The sequence below is a fragment of the Zalophus californianus genome, chromosome 4, assembly GCF_009762305.2.
Source record: "Zalophus californianus isolate mZalCal1 chromosome 4, mZalCal1.pri.v2, whole genome shotgun sequence".
Taxonomy (NCBI): domain Eukaryota; kingdom Metazoa; phylum Chordata; class Mammalia; order Carnivora; family Otariidae; genus Zalophus; species Zalophus californianus.
Window position 1 is genome coordinate 186,389,964 of NC_045598.1, and position 15,177 is coordinate 186,405,140.

Here is a 15,177-nt window from a genome sequence, read left to right on the forward strand (position 1 = left end):
AAAATGGCATCTGGTTATTGGAAAACACGATGGTCATTGGATTCACCCTGGCTCCATAACCACTGGCTACATGGTCTTGCAAATGACCAGGGAATGACAAACTTTGCTGATGGGTATCGGAAACACAAAATGAAATGCTCTCATCGGAGGGGCAGGGCTTCTCATGTGGCCAAAAAGGAGAAGTTGCCACAAACCTATGGTCCTGCGCTGAGCACGAACATGCGTCTAGACCAGGAAACACATCATGGGCTCCACCGCAGGACCCGATTCCTGGTGGGTTATCCTGCAAATCGGTCCTGTTCATGAGTAACCAGTCTCTGTCCAGCGGGAACTTGGAAAAAGACCCACGGGACTTACTGGTCCCATACGGGTGAAGCCTAGGATATAATGAAAGTTCACAGGAGACCCACAGAGAAACCCTAACTCCACTGTGTGCGAGTCTGCCTCTGAGGCTCATTCATCTCCACCCCCGCCTTCTTTCACGAGAAACCCATGGGTCTCCTGTCCTGCGAAGCTGCGTATGTACCTGGACTGGTTTCTCACGGTCTGCCTTTGTTTTGCAAAGTCACACTGTTAACGTGGGAGTACTACAATTCTCAGATGAGCCAAGATTTACTTGGTTTTAGGACCATGGCACTGGTGAGCGAAGGTCATGGTCCAGGCGCTGGGACCAGGAATCTGGTCCCAGAGGAGTTTCCGAAACACATGAGAAGGGGGTTTTGCAGAAACAGGAGCTTCTACCTCCTGCAGATGGGTCTCCTGTGTTAGTCATCCCTCCTGTCCTGGTTTGCGACTTCCTTTGGTGTGACTAGGTGATTCTCCAGGCTTCCTTTAGGCCAAGAGTGGAGTCTGGGACCCTATCAAATAGACTGGCAATTTTCAAAACTCCCCTTAAGTGACTTACCGGTAACAATTTAAGCTGGGTCCTCCATCTGGCTGTGGTCCTCCTCTCTGATCTCACTGTTGTCCCTGCTGTTTATTGGTTTTTTTATCAATGGTGACCTCTCCTAGCCCTTTATTTTCCTAAGGCAAGAAGACATTTCTATTGAAAGATAGCCAGCACCTTCTTAGAGCTCCCCTGAGGTTTAATCCAGCACTCCTCCGTTTAGATGTTTCTCCTTCCACGGAGAGGAGAAGCAGCTGGTCACGTTAATGGTTTTATTTGTATTTATTTTTTTTTGCAATTGCATCAAATGCTAACGTAGCATTTCTTTGGAAGTATACCAGCAGGAGCTTCCTATCAGCCTGTGCATCCATCTCAGTGCCCCCTTCTGCTAAATTTAATCTGAGTCCGTTTTCCCCAAGGACAGACAGAGATTTAAGCATTCACAAAAATAATTTGTGGGCCACGGAACTGCCTAGACAGTGCGGAGGAGCAGGTGAAGCAACAGGGTTCACCACGTTCCCTCTAGGTTGTTTTCCTTTGTAACAACCCTGCATTTATTTACCAGGAGTATCACCTTTCTCCCCCAACACCTTAAATCGCCCCACCCGTTGCTGTTCATGAACTAGGATTGGAGTGTACAAAGCATTCCTTTGCCGCTTGTTGAGAAAACATGAGAGAGAATGATCGTGTGGGCATCACGTTGTCTTAAGCAAGTGGCACATTGGAATCTATTAAGGGTTATATTTACACGAATATGTCCCACTTCCACACAGAGGTTCACCTGAGTTCTGAAATGCTTGTATGCACTTAATTTAATCAGAATGATAAAGCTTATGAGCTAGGAACATACCGGACAGATCTGGGGAAACTGGAGCGGACTAGGTGAGCCCGCGGTGGGGGAAAAGGTGGGCTCACCGACCCCAAGGATTCTGTTTCTTTATTTTGTCATATTTCTCCTAGAAAGCATCTTGAAAGAGACTCCAGGTGGCCGACACGTTCGGGCAATGTCTCGCCAGGTGACACTACCGTGGACGGGTTCAGCTTTCCCAAATCTCCTCCGAAACAGAAGCACCTGGGACGGCCGGCCCCACCCCCCCCACCCCACCCCACCCCACCCCACCCCATCCTGGCCTCAGCACCTGCCTCTCCTGGTTCCGCCTGGAGTGGCAGAGGGCTGCGAAGGAGGTCCAGGCTAAAGCGCGCTCAGGGGTCGCTAAGCCTCCGCGGCCCCCCCGCCCCCCGCCGCTACTTGAAGTAGTTGAGCCCCGCCACCAGGAAGAACTTCTCCAGGAAGAGCTCGGAGTCCAGCACGGCGATGTGCGCGGCTCGGCCGATCAGGGCGTTGGCAGTGTTGGGCAGAGCGTGGAACACGTTGTGCCGGATTAAAGTGCAGTCCTTGGCGTCCACCAGGGGGCGCAGGAGGTTGTTGATCATCTCCGCATACACGGGCCCTGGGGGGAGGGGGGCGCAGGTGAAGCCGCAGCAGAAGGGGGCCGGCGGGATCTGGAGAAGAGCTCCGGGTGTGCCAGGGGGGCCATCCCCTGTGCCCTCGGAGGCACTGGCAATTTCTCGAATTTACTTATGCTTTTTAAATCAGGAAGTCCGTAAAAAAATAAAAATTAAAAAATAATTAAACGTGGCTTACCTGTGTGTCTGTCTTTGAGGGCAGTTTTACACATTTCGATCCTGGCTGAATGAAATGGCACATAGCGATCTTGGGGAGAAGCCACGAGCACGACATTTTTGAAATACTGCAGACCTGCAGGAGCCAGGAGGGTGCTCGTTACCAGGTCGGGTGGTACTAGGGCACCCCCAGCTCTGCACAGGGAGCACAGAGAGGGGAAGGTGGGGAGACCAGCTAGCCAGGGCATATTGTTGCTTTAGCAGTGTAGCTTCTGTATCTCGGAGAGAAGGTGCAGCCCTGTTCTCCTCGGCCACAGAAGCTAAAGAGACGCGGGGGCAAGCTCCTCTCGACGGGGGGAGGGGAGCAGCACGCAGGTGACAAAGGGGCCTTTCTGGGTGGCAAGCGCTAAGGAGTCCCTAAGGAATAAAGTGAGGACTCTGCTCCTCCTTCTCAACAACGGGGACAGCTCCTAACTGCGGTGCTCATCTTGTCCCCGAGGGAGGAAAATGGCCCCTGAACGCGCCTCCCTGCCTGCAGCTGGAGACAGGGGCGCTGAACAGCACGGCGCAGACCTGCGGCCTCAGAGCCCTGCACAGGCCTGCAGACAGACACTGCAGTGTGCCCCCAGGCCCTCTGCCTGCACGGCCCTCAGCCCTGTGCCCCTGTACCGCGGTGGGACCTCTGGCCTCCCAAGACCACCTGATGGGGCCCAGCCTGCCTCAGTGACTGGCAGACTCAGGGCAAGGCTACGAAGCCAGCCCCTCACCCTAGTCTGCGGGGTCGCCCCAGCTCCTGAGCTCTCTGCGGTGACCACACTGCCCTCCAGCTTCCCCTCTGCCCAATCCTCCTCCCTCCTTTCTGCCTGGAGGGAGTCCTGAAAGCTCAACTTGGCACAGAGACACACTGGGTAAGGTCTTGCCTGGGGTCTCACGTTCAGAGAGGCGCAGAGTGTCAGCAGGGGTGGTGTTCATGAGATGATGGAGACGGTGACAGGGGACAGAGGCTGGACACTCAGACCACTGCTGCCCTCTGCTCATTCCCACAACACAGGCAGGGTCTCCAACACCCCTGTGCACTTGCCATCACAGCGTGGGTGAAGGTGTGACTTCAGCCCTGCCTGGGAAGGACCCCCGTCTCCCCCTGCACCATCAATCTAAAGGAATGGTGTGCACCTGCCCTTTTTGTGGGTGGATCTGTACCTGAGAAAGAGCAGTGTGTGGGCACGCAGACCCAGGGCTTGTGATCAGGGCATTGAAAGCTTGGTGGGAAGTAGAGGCTATAGCTTCTGTGTGCAGAGATGGTCTCTATGCACACCTTGGCACACCTGGGATGCCCTTCTCGGGAGCAGCTGAGTTCGGGGGCAGCCTCCCTATGAGCTGAAGAGTCTGTGCATGCTGCACCTCCTGACTAAACCCTTCCCTGAGTGCATCGATGCAGTGGTAGAGAGATTTTGGGTCTCAGGGCTGCACCTCCAGCTCACACTCGTGACCGCAGCAGCATGCCATGGAGGAAGGCACTCACCTGTTTTCTGGCTTAGTTGGTAGAGGAAACATTTGCGCAGATCGGCGTTATCCCTGAAGGTCAGCTGCAGAAGGGACCCGGATTTCTTTAATTTCTGCATGAGCCACAAGCCTAGAAAGACCAAAATGGAACAGAACAAAAATCAAAAATATAACGTAAAGAGAGCAAAAATAATTGGGGAGAGATTAATATGAAACTGTGATTTTTAGTTAATTTTAACATCAGAGAGTAGTAGGCACTTCGGCAAATTCTCGGGAAGTTAGAGGAAAATTTTTATGATGTACGTGTGGCAGGGATATAAAATCATCCTGCAAAATGATATGGTGACTGGTATTAGGAGTCATGATACTTCTGCACCCTTTGACCCATTCGACCTCCTCTCATAAATCCAGCCTAAGGAAGCAATCCCAAATACAGAGCCGTATATATGGATACTCCTTACAGATCCGTGTAGCATGGAGAAAAACTGAAACACCTTCCACTTCAGAGTCCATCCCTGACCCTGGTTACACCAGCACCAACGCTGATGAGTATCGCGTCACCACGACAAAAGTGAGTGTGACAAAAATGCAAGGAAATGAATACAATATAATTCTTTTTGTCATGTCACAAGATTATAAGTATGAAAAAAGTTAGATGTGGTTTGACTCATGTGTTTCTGTCCAATGATGGCTTCCCTGGTTTGTGGGGACAGAGAGAATGGCAAAGGAACAGTCTTCCACTTGTTATGGCCAACGTTTCAAATAATGTCCTTAAAATAACCTAAAGGCAGACAAAGAGATCTGACCCGCCTCAGTGAGGAAGGCAAGCAGCCCAGTCGGCCCTGGGTGTCAGGCAAGTTCAGGGTGCAGGGGCTGGGAGACAGGCAGGGAGTGGGAGCTTACTGGGGTGGCCCAGATGCCACCTAATGGATTGGGGGCTATCGGGGACCACTGAAGTCTTTGTTAGGAGTATGATTTAATAAACTAGTTGTTATTCCACGAAACCTGACGCCCTCCCTGGGCTGCCATCTGCCAGCCGTGGTGCTCCTACGGAGACCCGCACGTCACAGGAGGCCCTTCATCATCAGGCTCTGGCTGAGCACTTCATGGTCATCTCCTGTCCCTCGAGCTCAGCCTATATTCCTGTCACAAAAAGCCACCTGTTGCCTGCTTCTATGTTATTATACATACTATTTTCTTTTACACAAAAAACTGGTCCCACCATTCACTCTCTTAGAAATTCTGCTCGTTGTCCAAGATTCATTGAGCCTTGCTTCTTTACTCTCCATGGTGTTCCCAGCCTGACAGAGGAAATTTTGAGAGCCTCAAAGCTGCGGGCCATGTCATTCCATTCCAGCAAGAAGTACAGAATCTGGCTCTGGTTGACCTCCCATACATGTTAGTCAACTTCTCCCTTCCTTCTCCTGCTTAATCTTCAACAATTCTGATACACACACACACACACACACACAGAAATAATATATACATTTACAGATATGCATATCTACACACATACATATACCTAAAGATCATAAATGCATCCATACATATACACAAGCAGACATACATACACTAACTCCATTTTAAAAATATTCTTATTTTTAAATAAGAATATTCTAAGTTGCATAGGGATGAAAATGTCTTGGCCGGAGTCATCCCCTAAGTCTCTGGGTCAGAACTCAGTCACAGGCTTGCCATGGCAGGGACATGGTTCAAGGCCCATTGCTACGGGCGGAGCGAAGGTGTCACCCATGAAGCAGGACCTCCTCCAGGCTGTGAGGAATACACTTCTGTTGTCTCCAGGTCACGCAGCCCATGGCGATTCGTTATAGCAGCCTGAGCAGCCCGACACACCCCTGCTCTCTCCTCCCCACTCCTGTGCCTGCTCAATCTCATCCAGCCAGGACCCCAGGGCATCACCCTTCCGTTCACAGACGAGATCTCGGGTGGCATCTAGTCTGATCACTGGACTCACACAGGAGAGGCCCTCTTTCTCTTTGCTCAGCATCCCATGTTTGGAGAGCCTCCACAGCCACAAGACTCCATCAGGAAGAACCTCTGCTGGGCTTCCACCTTCCCTCTGCCCGGATTGGACGGCGAGGCAGGACGGGCCCGGAGGAGCCTTACCTGTACTAACCAGCGTGCTGTTGTTGTAGAGCGTCCCCAGGTGAGGTCCAGACAGTGACAGGAACGTGTGGAGTTTGTTGAGGTAATACCGAAACCGGGGCCGCGTGAGGACCGACCGGATGATGATGTTGCCAAGGGAATGGCCGATGAAGCTGTTAGGACAGAACAGAACCGCGCGTGAGCATGGCCGTGGGAGGCCAGCTGCTGTGCTGGGGAGCACCGAGGGGTCCCGCCGTCCCCCACCCCGACTTGGGGGATCTGGCAAAGCAAATGGGGGCTGCCAGCCCACCCTCCCTGAGTTTCCGGCCTCTGGCCACAGTGAGCTTGAGATGGAAACCTCGGGCACAAGGCCTCTGCTGCCCGGTGTGGTCTGAAGAGAAGCACGGGCATGTGGCTGGGCTCTGCGTCCTGAGAGCAGCCCCGCCTGTGCTCTATGTCTCGCTTCTGGCTGCCGGGGAGGCCCTGGCCATTCCCAGGATGAAACCCCACTTCCTTGGCCTGGCTAATGAGGCCGCTCATGACCTGACGTCTGACTCCCTCTGCGATTTTATTCATTGCCCACCATCACTGCAAATGTAAGGAGTCGCCCGTTGCTGGCCCGCGCCGCTGGACGCCCCTCCTGCATGCTCTGCTCCAGTCACACTGTGACTCACACATCTGAGGACCCAACGCAGCATTATTTTCAAACTGAATACCTGTTTATGGAAACCCTATCACATGAGGGTCCATGGCTCTGCTCATGGTGAGCACAAAACGGGCCGAGAAAGGAAAAGAATGTTGGTCTATGAAATGGCATTACCTAGCTTTTCACTCCGTCTCCATAGGCCTCTCCCTTCTCATTTGTGAAATAAAGAACGGATATTTTATCTCTGAGGCCTCAAATGACTGAGGCATGTGGCCTCACGGCTATGTCCACATACTGCAAGCACACAAAAAAACAAGCCATTTGTTCTTGTCTAAATCAGGAAACATTCCAGCCAAGCTCATTTCGGAGTGGAAGGGCCAAATGAGCGTGGACTGAAGTCCTCTTAGGGGCAGGTGATGCATTCTGCTGTTCCCCACCGGATGCCAGTGCTTACCCCACCTAGCAGGTGGGGAAATGGAGGCTCAGAGGTTTAGAAAGCCTAAAAGAGGTTGCGCGGTAGAGTCAGTGCTCAGATGAGTGAGTGTTAGAGGAGCAATTCAAACCTCGGGGTTTGTGCTAAAGTCCAGTTCCCTTTCTACTGAGCTATGAAATGCTCCTTTTCCCCCACTCACTCCTGCTCTGAAAGTCACCTACTCCAGTAAGTCACAAGTTAACTTCTGAAGGTTGTAGACAGAAGGCATCACTCTGAACTTGTCTACAGCCAACACCCAGAAATGCCTCTCCTCTTCTCCCAGCATTAACTACCTGTGGTTTCCTTTTACCTAATTCGGGATATGGAGAGGTTGTACAACTGGATGTGCTGAATGATTTCATCCAACAACCGATCCGTCATGGTATCAAAATCCGCAAATGTGTCCATCTGGAAGAAGAGAGAGAGAACGGGTGTAGGTTGGGTGGGGTCACAGCAAGGCCAGGCTCTGTGCACAAGCCCACCTTCTTCCATGGTGGCACATTCTGGGACTGTGCCTAAGCCCGACGTTGGGGTAACAGGTGGGGGTTCAGCACAAAGGAAAGGGGCCCATAGACTGGGGCTCTCAGGAAGAGACTCAGGACGCTGGAGAATCCTGTCAGAAGGCTGGCTGGAAAACGATGGGAGAAGCTGGTGGGCAAGAGCAGCAGGTCCACGGCACCAGCAGACACATCATCACGCGCCAGGGGCCGTACCTGCCTGCGTCCTGCCGGCCCCATGGTACCGGGAGGAACCGGGCTCTAAGGGTGAGCCCATGCCCCCAGGACTCACATCCCAAGCCCGCCTGGCCCCGAAACCGTGCTGTCTTCCCGGCACAGCCTCGGGACTGTGCTACCAGACCATGTCCAGAGCAGGGTCCAAAGCCATCCGTGACTCAGCAGGGATGGTCAGAGGATACGTGCAGAAAAGGAAGAGGAGGAACATCAGATGGGACTTTGAAAATCTGAAAGGGCAAACATGAGGAAGACATACTAGATTGGGAGATATCCCGTCAAGGATGAACTTTTGGAAACCGATGGGAACCACAGGGAGAGAGATTCAGGGCCAACATAGAAGACACTTTCCCATAAGTGGAGTTGTCCTTCAGGGTCGTGGGCTACCTGGAACTGTGCTGAGTGCCAAGCTACAAAGGTGGACAAGGGGTGTCTCATGAGCATTTATCAGGGTGGGGAAGAAGGCATGAAGAGGGGGCCTGTGGCTCATTGTCACCTGCCACTCAACGGTCCTAGAGACACCACAGAGATGGAGCACTCCGGTCACTTCTCAGTGTCCACGGAGTAAGAGAGACCCATGCCTGCAGGCCAGCAGGCGCGCTCTCCTGCTCACAGGACCTGTGCCTGGGGCTGCGCTTTCCCGTGCGAGCCTGTCTCCTCTCAAGTCCTGCCGGGGGATAAGGCAGCCTACTCCTCACACCAGTGTCAGGCTTACACCATTTACAACACAGTGAAGTTGTGTTGTAAATGGTGTAAGCTCACCAGCTCATTACTTCTGTCTAGACCCGGTCCAGTAGTCCCTAGGTACCCCAGTCAAATCCCTCTGCCACGGGGGCTGCATCACAAGGGCTGGGTTAGGCCTGTGACAGCCCCCTTTGCCCAGTAGAGACCCATGGACCCCCAAAGCATTTATGATCCAAGCTGTCACCTCCCCCAAGTGCCCTGGCCACCTGACCCACATGTCCCCACTCTTCACTCTTTCTTCACCTTCCCAAAAGGAAATAATCCAGTGTTCTTTGGCAGGGTCCCCCTCTATGGGGGTGTCCACACGTCATCAGGGTGACTTTAGGAGGTCCTTCTAGACACGGCTCAGGGATTCTCTCAGTCCTGACGTTTTTCTTGTCATACCTGATTCTTTTCAGACATTAGGAAGTCCAGCTTTCCTCCAGGAAGCCCCAGTTCTATGAAAGTCTTCACCAGGCGGAGGTCTGCACTGTTCCCTAAAAACGACAGATAACCCCGCCACGGACCCATAGTTACTCATTATCAAAACGGACACACAAGGGATTTGGGCCCCCCTCTTCTCCCATCCCCCCATTTTCCATTTTTTCATTAAGCAGAGAGTAAAAGCAGTGGAAACGAGCCCATCCTAGCGGTTCTAGCCCCCCCTGCCCCCCGACACAAGGTCAAGCAGTCCTCCCTCAGTGGACTTTCTCCCTGATCTACAAACATGTGGCTCGTGAACATTCCACGCACAGCACATTTGCAAACACACTGTCCCCTCCTCTTCTACAGCCGATTCTGTTTAGTGAGGACACGCTGCACGGGGCACACGGGGTGGCTGATGTCTACATGCTCCACGATCTACATGTCCCCCTCTTCAAGTTCCCGCTTCGTACAAAGACCAGCTGTGCCAGCCACAGGCACCCGGCGAGACCCCGGATGGGCCAGGCAGGGCACGGTTATGTGCGATAGAGTAAGGATCGCCCTTGGGAGCAGGAGCCATGACTGTGCCAACTCCATGGACGCCACCGGACCCACCGCGACCGCAGGACAGAGCCATGACAGCTAAGGAATCTGAGGCCACTGCTAATGGCAGAGGGCAGTAAAGATTATCCGGAGGATGGATCTGCTATAACCCAATGAGCTTCAGAGTCAAGGATTTTTAAATGTAGATTTCATGCAGGCTCTGGGGGTGGATTGCATCGTACTGAATTTTTGGTCTATTCCTCAAAGGGATCCCTGTAAAGTCGAAAGTTAGAAGCTAGTCAGTGGACAGACAGGGGACCTACCTTCCCATACAACCAGAATTTCAAAGTAGTTTGTGGAACCGTGAGTGATATAGTTTACAAACGCTTATATCCTTCTTCATGAAACTACCAACTGACTCAAAGGATGGTGGGAGTGCCACATGGAAGTGGGGAGAACTACAGGTGTGAGGGTATCCCTAACCAGTAAGGATGACCCGATAGCCTCCCACGCGCCCTGTGATGGTGGCCCGCAGAGCACAGGCCCAAACCTGGGGGATCACAGCCACGAAATGCTCATGTTCTTTTAGGAAAGGTTTCTATTTTGTGTTATAAGTTAAATTTTATTCTTTCTGTTCATTTCTGATGATAAAATTAGGCTCTTTGGTCCTGTTGTGGTTCTTATTTAGAGTGACTGATATTCCAGAACCTGGCCTTAAAAGAATACTGATATTCCAGAACCTGGCCTTAAAAGAAAAGCAGCAAGTGTTTATACTTAGCCTGAGGAGTCTAAATAAGGAATGCTAATGGCCCCTCCCTCCCCTTCAGTTACTGAGTGAAACTTGAAACTTTCTCAGAAAATAGGATTTGATAAGGTGTTACACTGAAAATAATTTGCAAGGATTCAAATCTTGGGCCTTTGGCACATCCTGAAGAGTTGTGTGAATATTCATATTCATATTCTGAATATACTCATATTCAGAGATATTCATATCTCTGCTAATATAAATATATCCTTGCAACTGAAACTTCAACAAATGGGTCCTGTACAACTCTGTAGCATCTGAACATTGGTACATTGAACTGGAGAAGTCACCATCAAGAGAAACCTATGTGTGATATCGGCTCTGTTTTTGATGGCTGCATGCCTAGCTGATAATGCTGTAACTGCCGGTTCGGGGTTGGGACCTAGCACACGCACTGCCAAGGTCGCCCTGTCTTCATAACCTCCCTCCCCAACATGCATCGTGGGCAAAAATAAAAGTCTGTGGCCTGACAAGATTTCTCATCTTAACGAACACAATGAGAGTATTTCTCGTTTTAATTTAATATCAGATAAGTAAGAGGGCACGCTGGTCATGCATGATATGAAGCTAAGTCGTCCACAGCACCTGTGTTAAAAGGGCATCATGCTGAGGAGAAAGTCATTCTTTGTCTTTCTTGCAGGCCTTCCGATTGCAAGTCCCAGTTTAAAAAAAAAAAAAAAAAAAAAGGATATTTTCAGGGACGCCTGGGTGGCTCAGTCGGTTGAGCATCTGACGCTTGATTTTAGCTCAGGTCGTGATCTCAGGGTGGTGAGATGGAGCTCCACATCGGGCTCCTTGCTCAGCACTGACTCTGCTTGAGATTCTTTCCCTCTGCCCCTCCCCCTGCTCTCTCTTTCTCTCTTTAAAATAAATAAATAAATCTTAAAAAAAAAAAAACCCACAAGTATGTCTTCAGTAGCTTTTTATTTTTTAAGAGAGAAAAGTGAGTCTCGAAAGTCCAGTCTTCTGACAGTGGGGTCAAACTTCAGTAAGATTATTTTCATATCATCGTAATTATTTTTAGTATTACTCTTCATGTGTGCCAACAGATTTTAGTATTTCCCTTGTGGTGGTGATTTGAAGTTTCTTTATTTTTAAAATATATTCAAAAAGTATGCCAATTTCAATACAAATTTTGAAATACCAGGACAAGGTACCTGGGTGGAACAAAATTGGGGAAAGGTATGTAAACAGCTGGGACTTGGGAAGCAGTGACATTGACGCTGAGCAGGGACACCTCCCCAGGCAGCGAGCCCGGGGTGACTAGACACAGTGGTGTGGGATGGCATGCATCTCTGGGAAAGGCATGAGGTTGAATTGCAGGAGGGAAAGGGTAGGAGATGATAGTGGGGAGGCTCAGAACACAGAAGCTTTCTAAGACAGAAGTTTATTTTATTTTCTGAGAGCTACAGAGAAAGATTTTTAGTAATGGACCGGCACGACCAGATCTGGTAAGATTTTTAGAAGATGACTCAAACAGTATTGAGGGCGACGGTTTGGACGGCGAAGAGATGAATTTGTTGGCATAAGGCAGAATGAAACCATGGGCTCTGGAGCTCTGACAGCTGGGCTGGTCACCTTGGCTCAACCACATTAGCTGTGGGAACTTACACAAGTTATTTAGCTGGCCTCTTACGCAGAGTCCCCAGTTATAATGGGACAATAACACCACCTACTCTGCAGAGATATTGTGAGAATCGATGACCTTAATGGATGTTAAGCATCTAGAAGGGTGCCTGGCCCCAGAGTGATAGACCAATGCTGCTTCTCCTCCCCTTCCTCCTCATCTAGAATGTATCCTTTACCACTGGATTATTTGACACTTCACCAAATAGACCTGTTGACCGAGTGTCCCGGTATCCACGGCATACAGCCAGACAGCTAAATGCATTAGCCCCTGGACTGGGAATTCAGGGTATAAAGAATAGTGTGCCCTGGAAGCATAACACACCACCACTCCCTACTACATGATCACCAGACAGTGAGCACAGGTTTTGCCACTTATCACCTGTGAAGCCCTAGAGAAGTCCTTTCCCTTCTCTGACGTTAGTTATGCACTGGAGTCCATATAAAGTGGATGTCAAGATGCTTCCAGAAATCATGTTTCACATTCCAGTTTTCAGATCAGTTATGATGTAAACTTGAGCTTGAGGAGAACTCAGATGCCCTGTACTTCCAGCTGATTGGATCACTTCCTTTTCAGCCAGTTCGGGAGAGGCTAGAATTCACAAGGGCAAGCAGGACCAACTGCTTGCATTTGGTCCAGGCTGAGCTGGGACCTCAAGATCTTCCAGCAGAGCTGGTAAGTTCTGTATCTTACAGAGTCTTAGAACTGATTGAGAAACCCAAAGAAAGCTGACACTGGGGCCTCAGTCATTTGGGAGGCAGGGCGGGGAGAAGGAGCCCTTCCCACTCTCTTCTCTCTTCCCCTGGACCTCTATAGTACTGGTATCTCTCGTAGCATTCAGCTCTCGGTCCATATTTGCTGATCTCACTAATTTAAGAACGTTTTAAGGTCAGGAACCATGTTGGGTCTCTGCAATCCCAGAACTTGGTACAGTATCTTATAGGCAAAAATTGCCCCATAAGTGAAAAAAGAATAAAAATAGGCAACAAAACAGTTTGGGCCACTAGCCTGAGCCTGTCCCACATGAATCTACATTCATTCCAATCTGTTTTTTCCCTTGTGCTTTTGACTCATGCATCCCTTGACATTTTCATTCCAATAATCCATCCACCCATCCATCCATCCACTCGCTCCATTCCTTCTTTTATTTTTGTTCATTAGTTTCATTGTTCATTCCATTTCTTCATTCATTCCATTATTTATTTATTCTATTTATTCCTTCACTGCATCATTACATTCATTTATGAATTTCATTTGCTCAACAGATTTTTGTGCCAGAGAGATAGATCTCTTCCTTGGGAACAAGGCCAGGCCATTTCCCTAGACCCAGGATGCTGCCGTCCCACAGTTGCTAATAACACTGTTGAACAAGTACCTGACTTAAAATCTTTCATAAATGTTATAAATTGTCCACAGTACAGAATTTTGAGGAGGAAACTTTTTTGGGGACTCACCATCTAGGCCATGGACACAGACTACCAGGTGAATCCCATCTTCCAAATTTTCTTCCTCTTCCTCTGGTGGGAAATACGGTATATCAGAAGCTAGTACAGATAAGTCACTGTACAGAAATCCATCAATCTTCAGTTCTTTTTTAAATTTTTCTTTGGCCTGATAAAAACTGGAGAATACACTAATTAATCAGAAGCCACACTGTGTATGCCATGTTGAGCAGGAGATGAGTTGAGCTGGCTGGGACGTGGGAGTGATGAACATCTATAAGGAAGTACCTGTGAGCAGCAAAGGCAGAATATGGAGCCTCGGGAGATGCTGGTGAGGGATGCTTTTTCTGAGCCAGGAGGCAGGAGAGCATTCCAGGAAAAGTTTTGTGTGATTTGGGTTCTGCAGATTTCTATGTGCACAGGCTACCATGGCTTGGCCTCTACCTGCTTCCCAGCATCATCTCCCAGCCTCCAGAGAGAACACATTTCTCAGGATTCCCTGCCTAAATCAAGTTTGCTTACTTCCGTGCCTTGGTGCATTCAGGTCTGTCTGAAATGGGTTTCCCACTGGGTTATCACAATCTTTGCCCAAATAACAGACAAGGTGGTGATTAAGAAGAGCACGGACTCAGGAGTCTGACTGCTAAGGTCAGAGTCTCAGCTTTGACACTTACTAGCTGTGGGCCAACCACTTAAAATCTCTGTGTTGGGTATCCTCAATTGTAAAAGAAGAATACACCATTATCTAATTCATAAAGTTATTCTGCGTGTTAAGTGACACAGTCTATGTAAAATGCTTAGAACAGTACTTAAAACTGATTAAACAGAAAGAAACATTATCTATTACCAGCCTCATCACCATCATCACCACCATCATCATCACCACCATTACCATCCCCATCATCACCATCACCACTGTGTCTCTCGTATTTGCTCTGCAGTCACCTCTAAAAGGTTTCCCCTGGCCCCCATCTCTAGGCACACTCGCTGCCCCCAGCCATATTGGGTCCTTCTTCTGGTTCAGCGGTGCATACACAGGAACCCTCCTGTTTACCCAGCTACCCTTGTTCACTTCTCTCATCTTTCTGTCTCCCTCTTAGGCTGTAAGGACGGTAACCTTACAAGCAGGCATTGGTCAGTGCTTGCTGTCTATTTATTAAATTGATGCCATAGGCATATTAGGTACTTAATATTCTTCAGAAAGTGAGGTATCCAATGTTTACCTGCCTGTGCAATCTCTTTCGTGGGTATCATTGATATGTAACTCTTCAGCATTTTGCAGAAGAGTAATAAAAGGATTCTATAATATACTTAATCAAATATATAGTTTATAGATGAGGGAGCAATATGAATACAAACCTAACGCAAGGATGAAGGGATGGATTCTGGCATTACATAAGGAATGACATGAGTAAGAACCACACAAAAGGGCTGAGGAGCCAAATCTGAGGCAGATTTCCTCAAAGACCCTTAAAGAACAGCCTCTCAAAATGTGCGAAGACAGAGGTACAGTGACATTCATAGCAGAGTTGTTTATCCTAATAAAAACTAAAAAAAAAAAAAAAAAATCCCAAATATCCCTCTCTTAAGGAGTTTGTTCATAAATCATGGTACATATAGAAACTTTCCCAATACGTTAGGTTGAAA

General features: G+C 49.3%; 1 protein-coding gene across 3 annotated transcripts in view; it reads right to left on the reverse strand.

The window, feature by feature from the left end:
• Positions 1–2,017: 2,017 nt before the first annotated feature.
• Positions 2,018–15,177, reverse strand: part of FAM135B (family with sequence similarity 135 member B) — a 272,184-nt gene continuing 259,024 nt past the window's right edge. For 2 of the 3 annotated variants that reach the window (XM_027602323.2, XM_027602407.2), the window contains 7 exons: positions 13,543–13,709; positions 9,096–9,187; positions 7,547–7,644; positions 6,140–6,291; positions 4,032–4,142; positions 2,532–2,645; positions 2,018–2,337 (listed from right to left, as the gene is read on the reverse strand). In XM_027602323.2, the coding sequence (XP_027458124.1) occupies positions 2,132–2,337; positions 2,532–2,645; positions 4,032–4,142; positions 6,140–6,291; positions 7,547–7,644; positions 9,096–9,187; positions 13,543–13,709 (940 nt within the window). In that variant the 3' untranslated portion in view covers positions 2,018–2,131. Of the gene's footprint in view, positions 2,338–2,531; positions 2,646–4,031; positions 4,143–6,139; positions 6,292–7,546; positions 7,645–9,095; positions 9,188–13,542; positions 13,710–15,177 lie in introns of those variants that run through there. The other variant, XR_003521467.2, reaches the window with a different exon arrangement.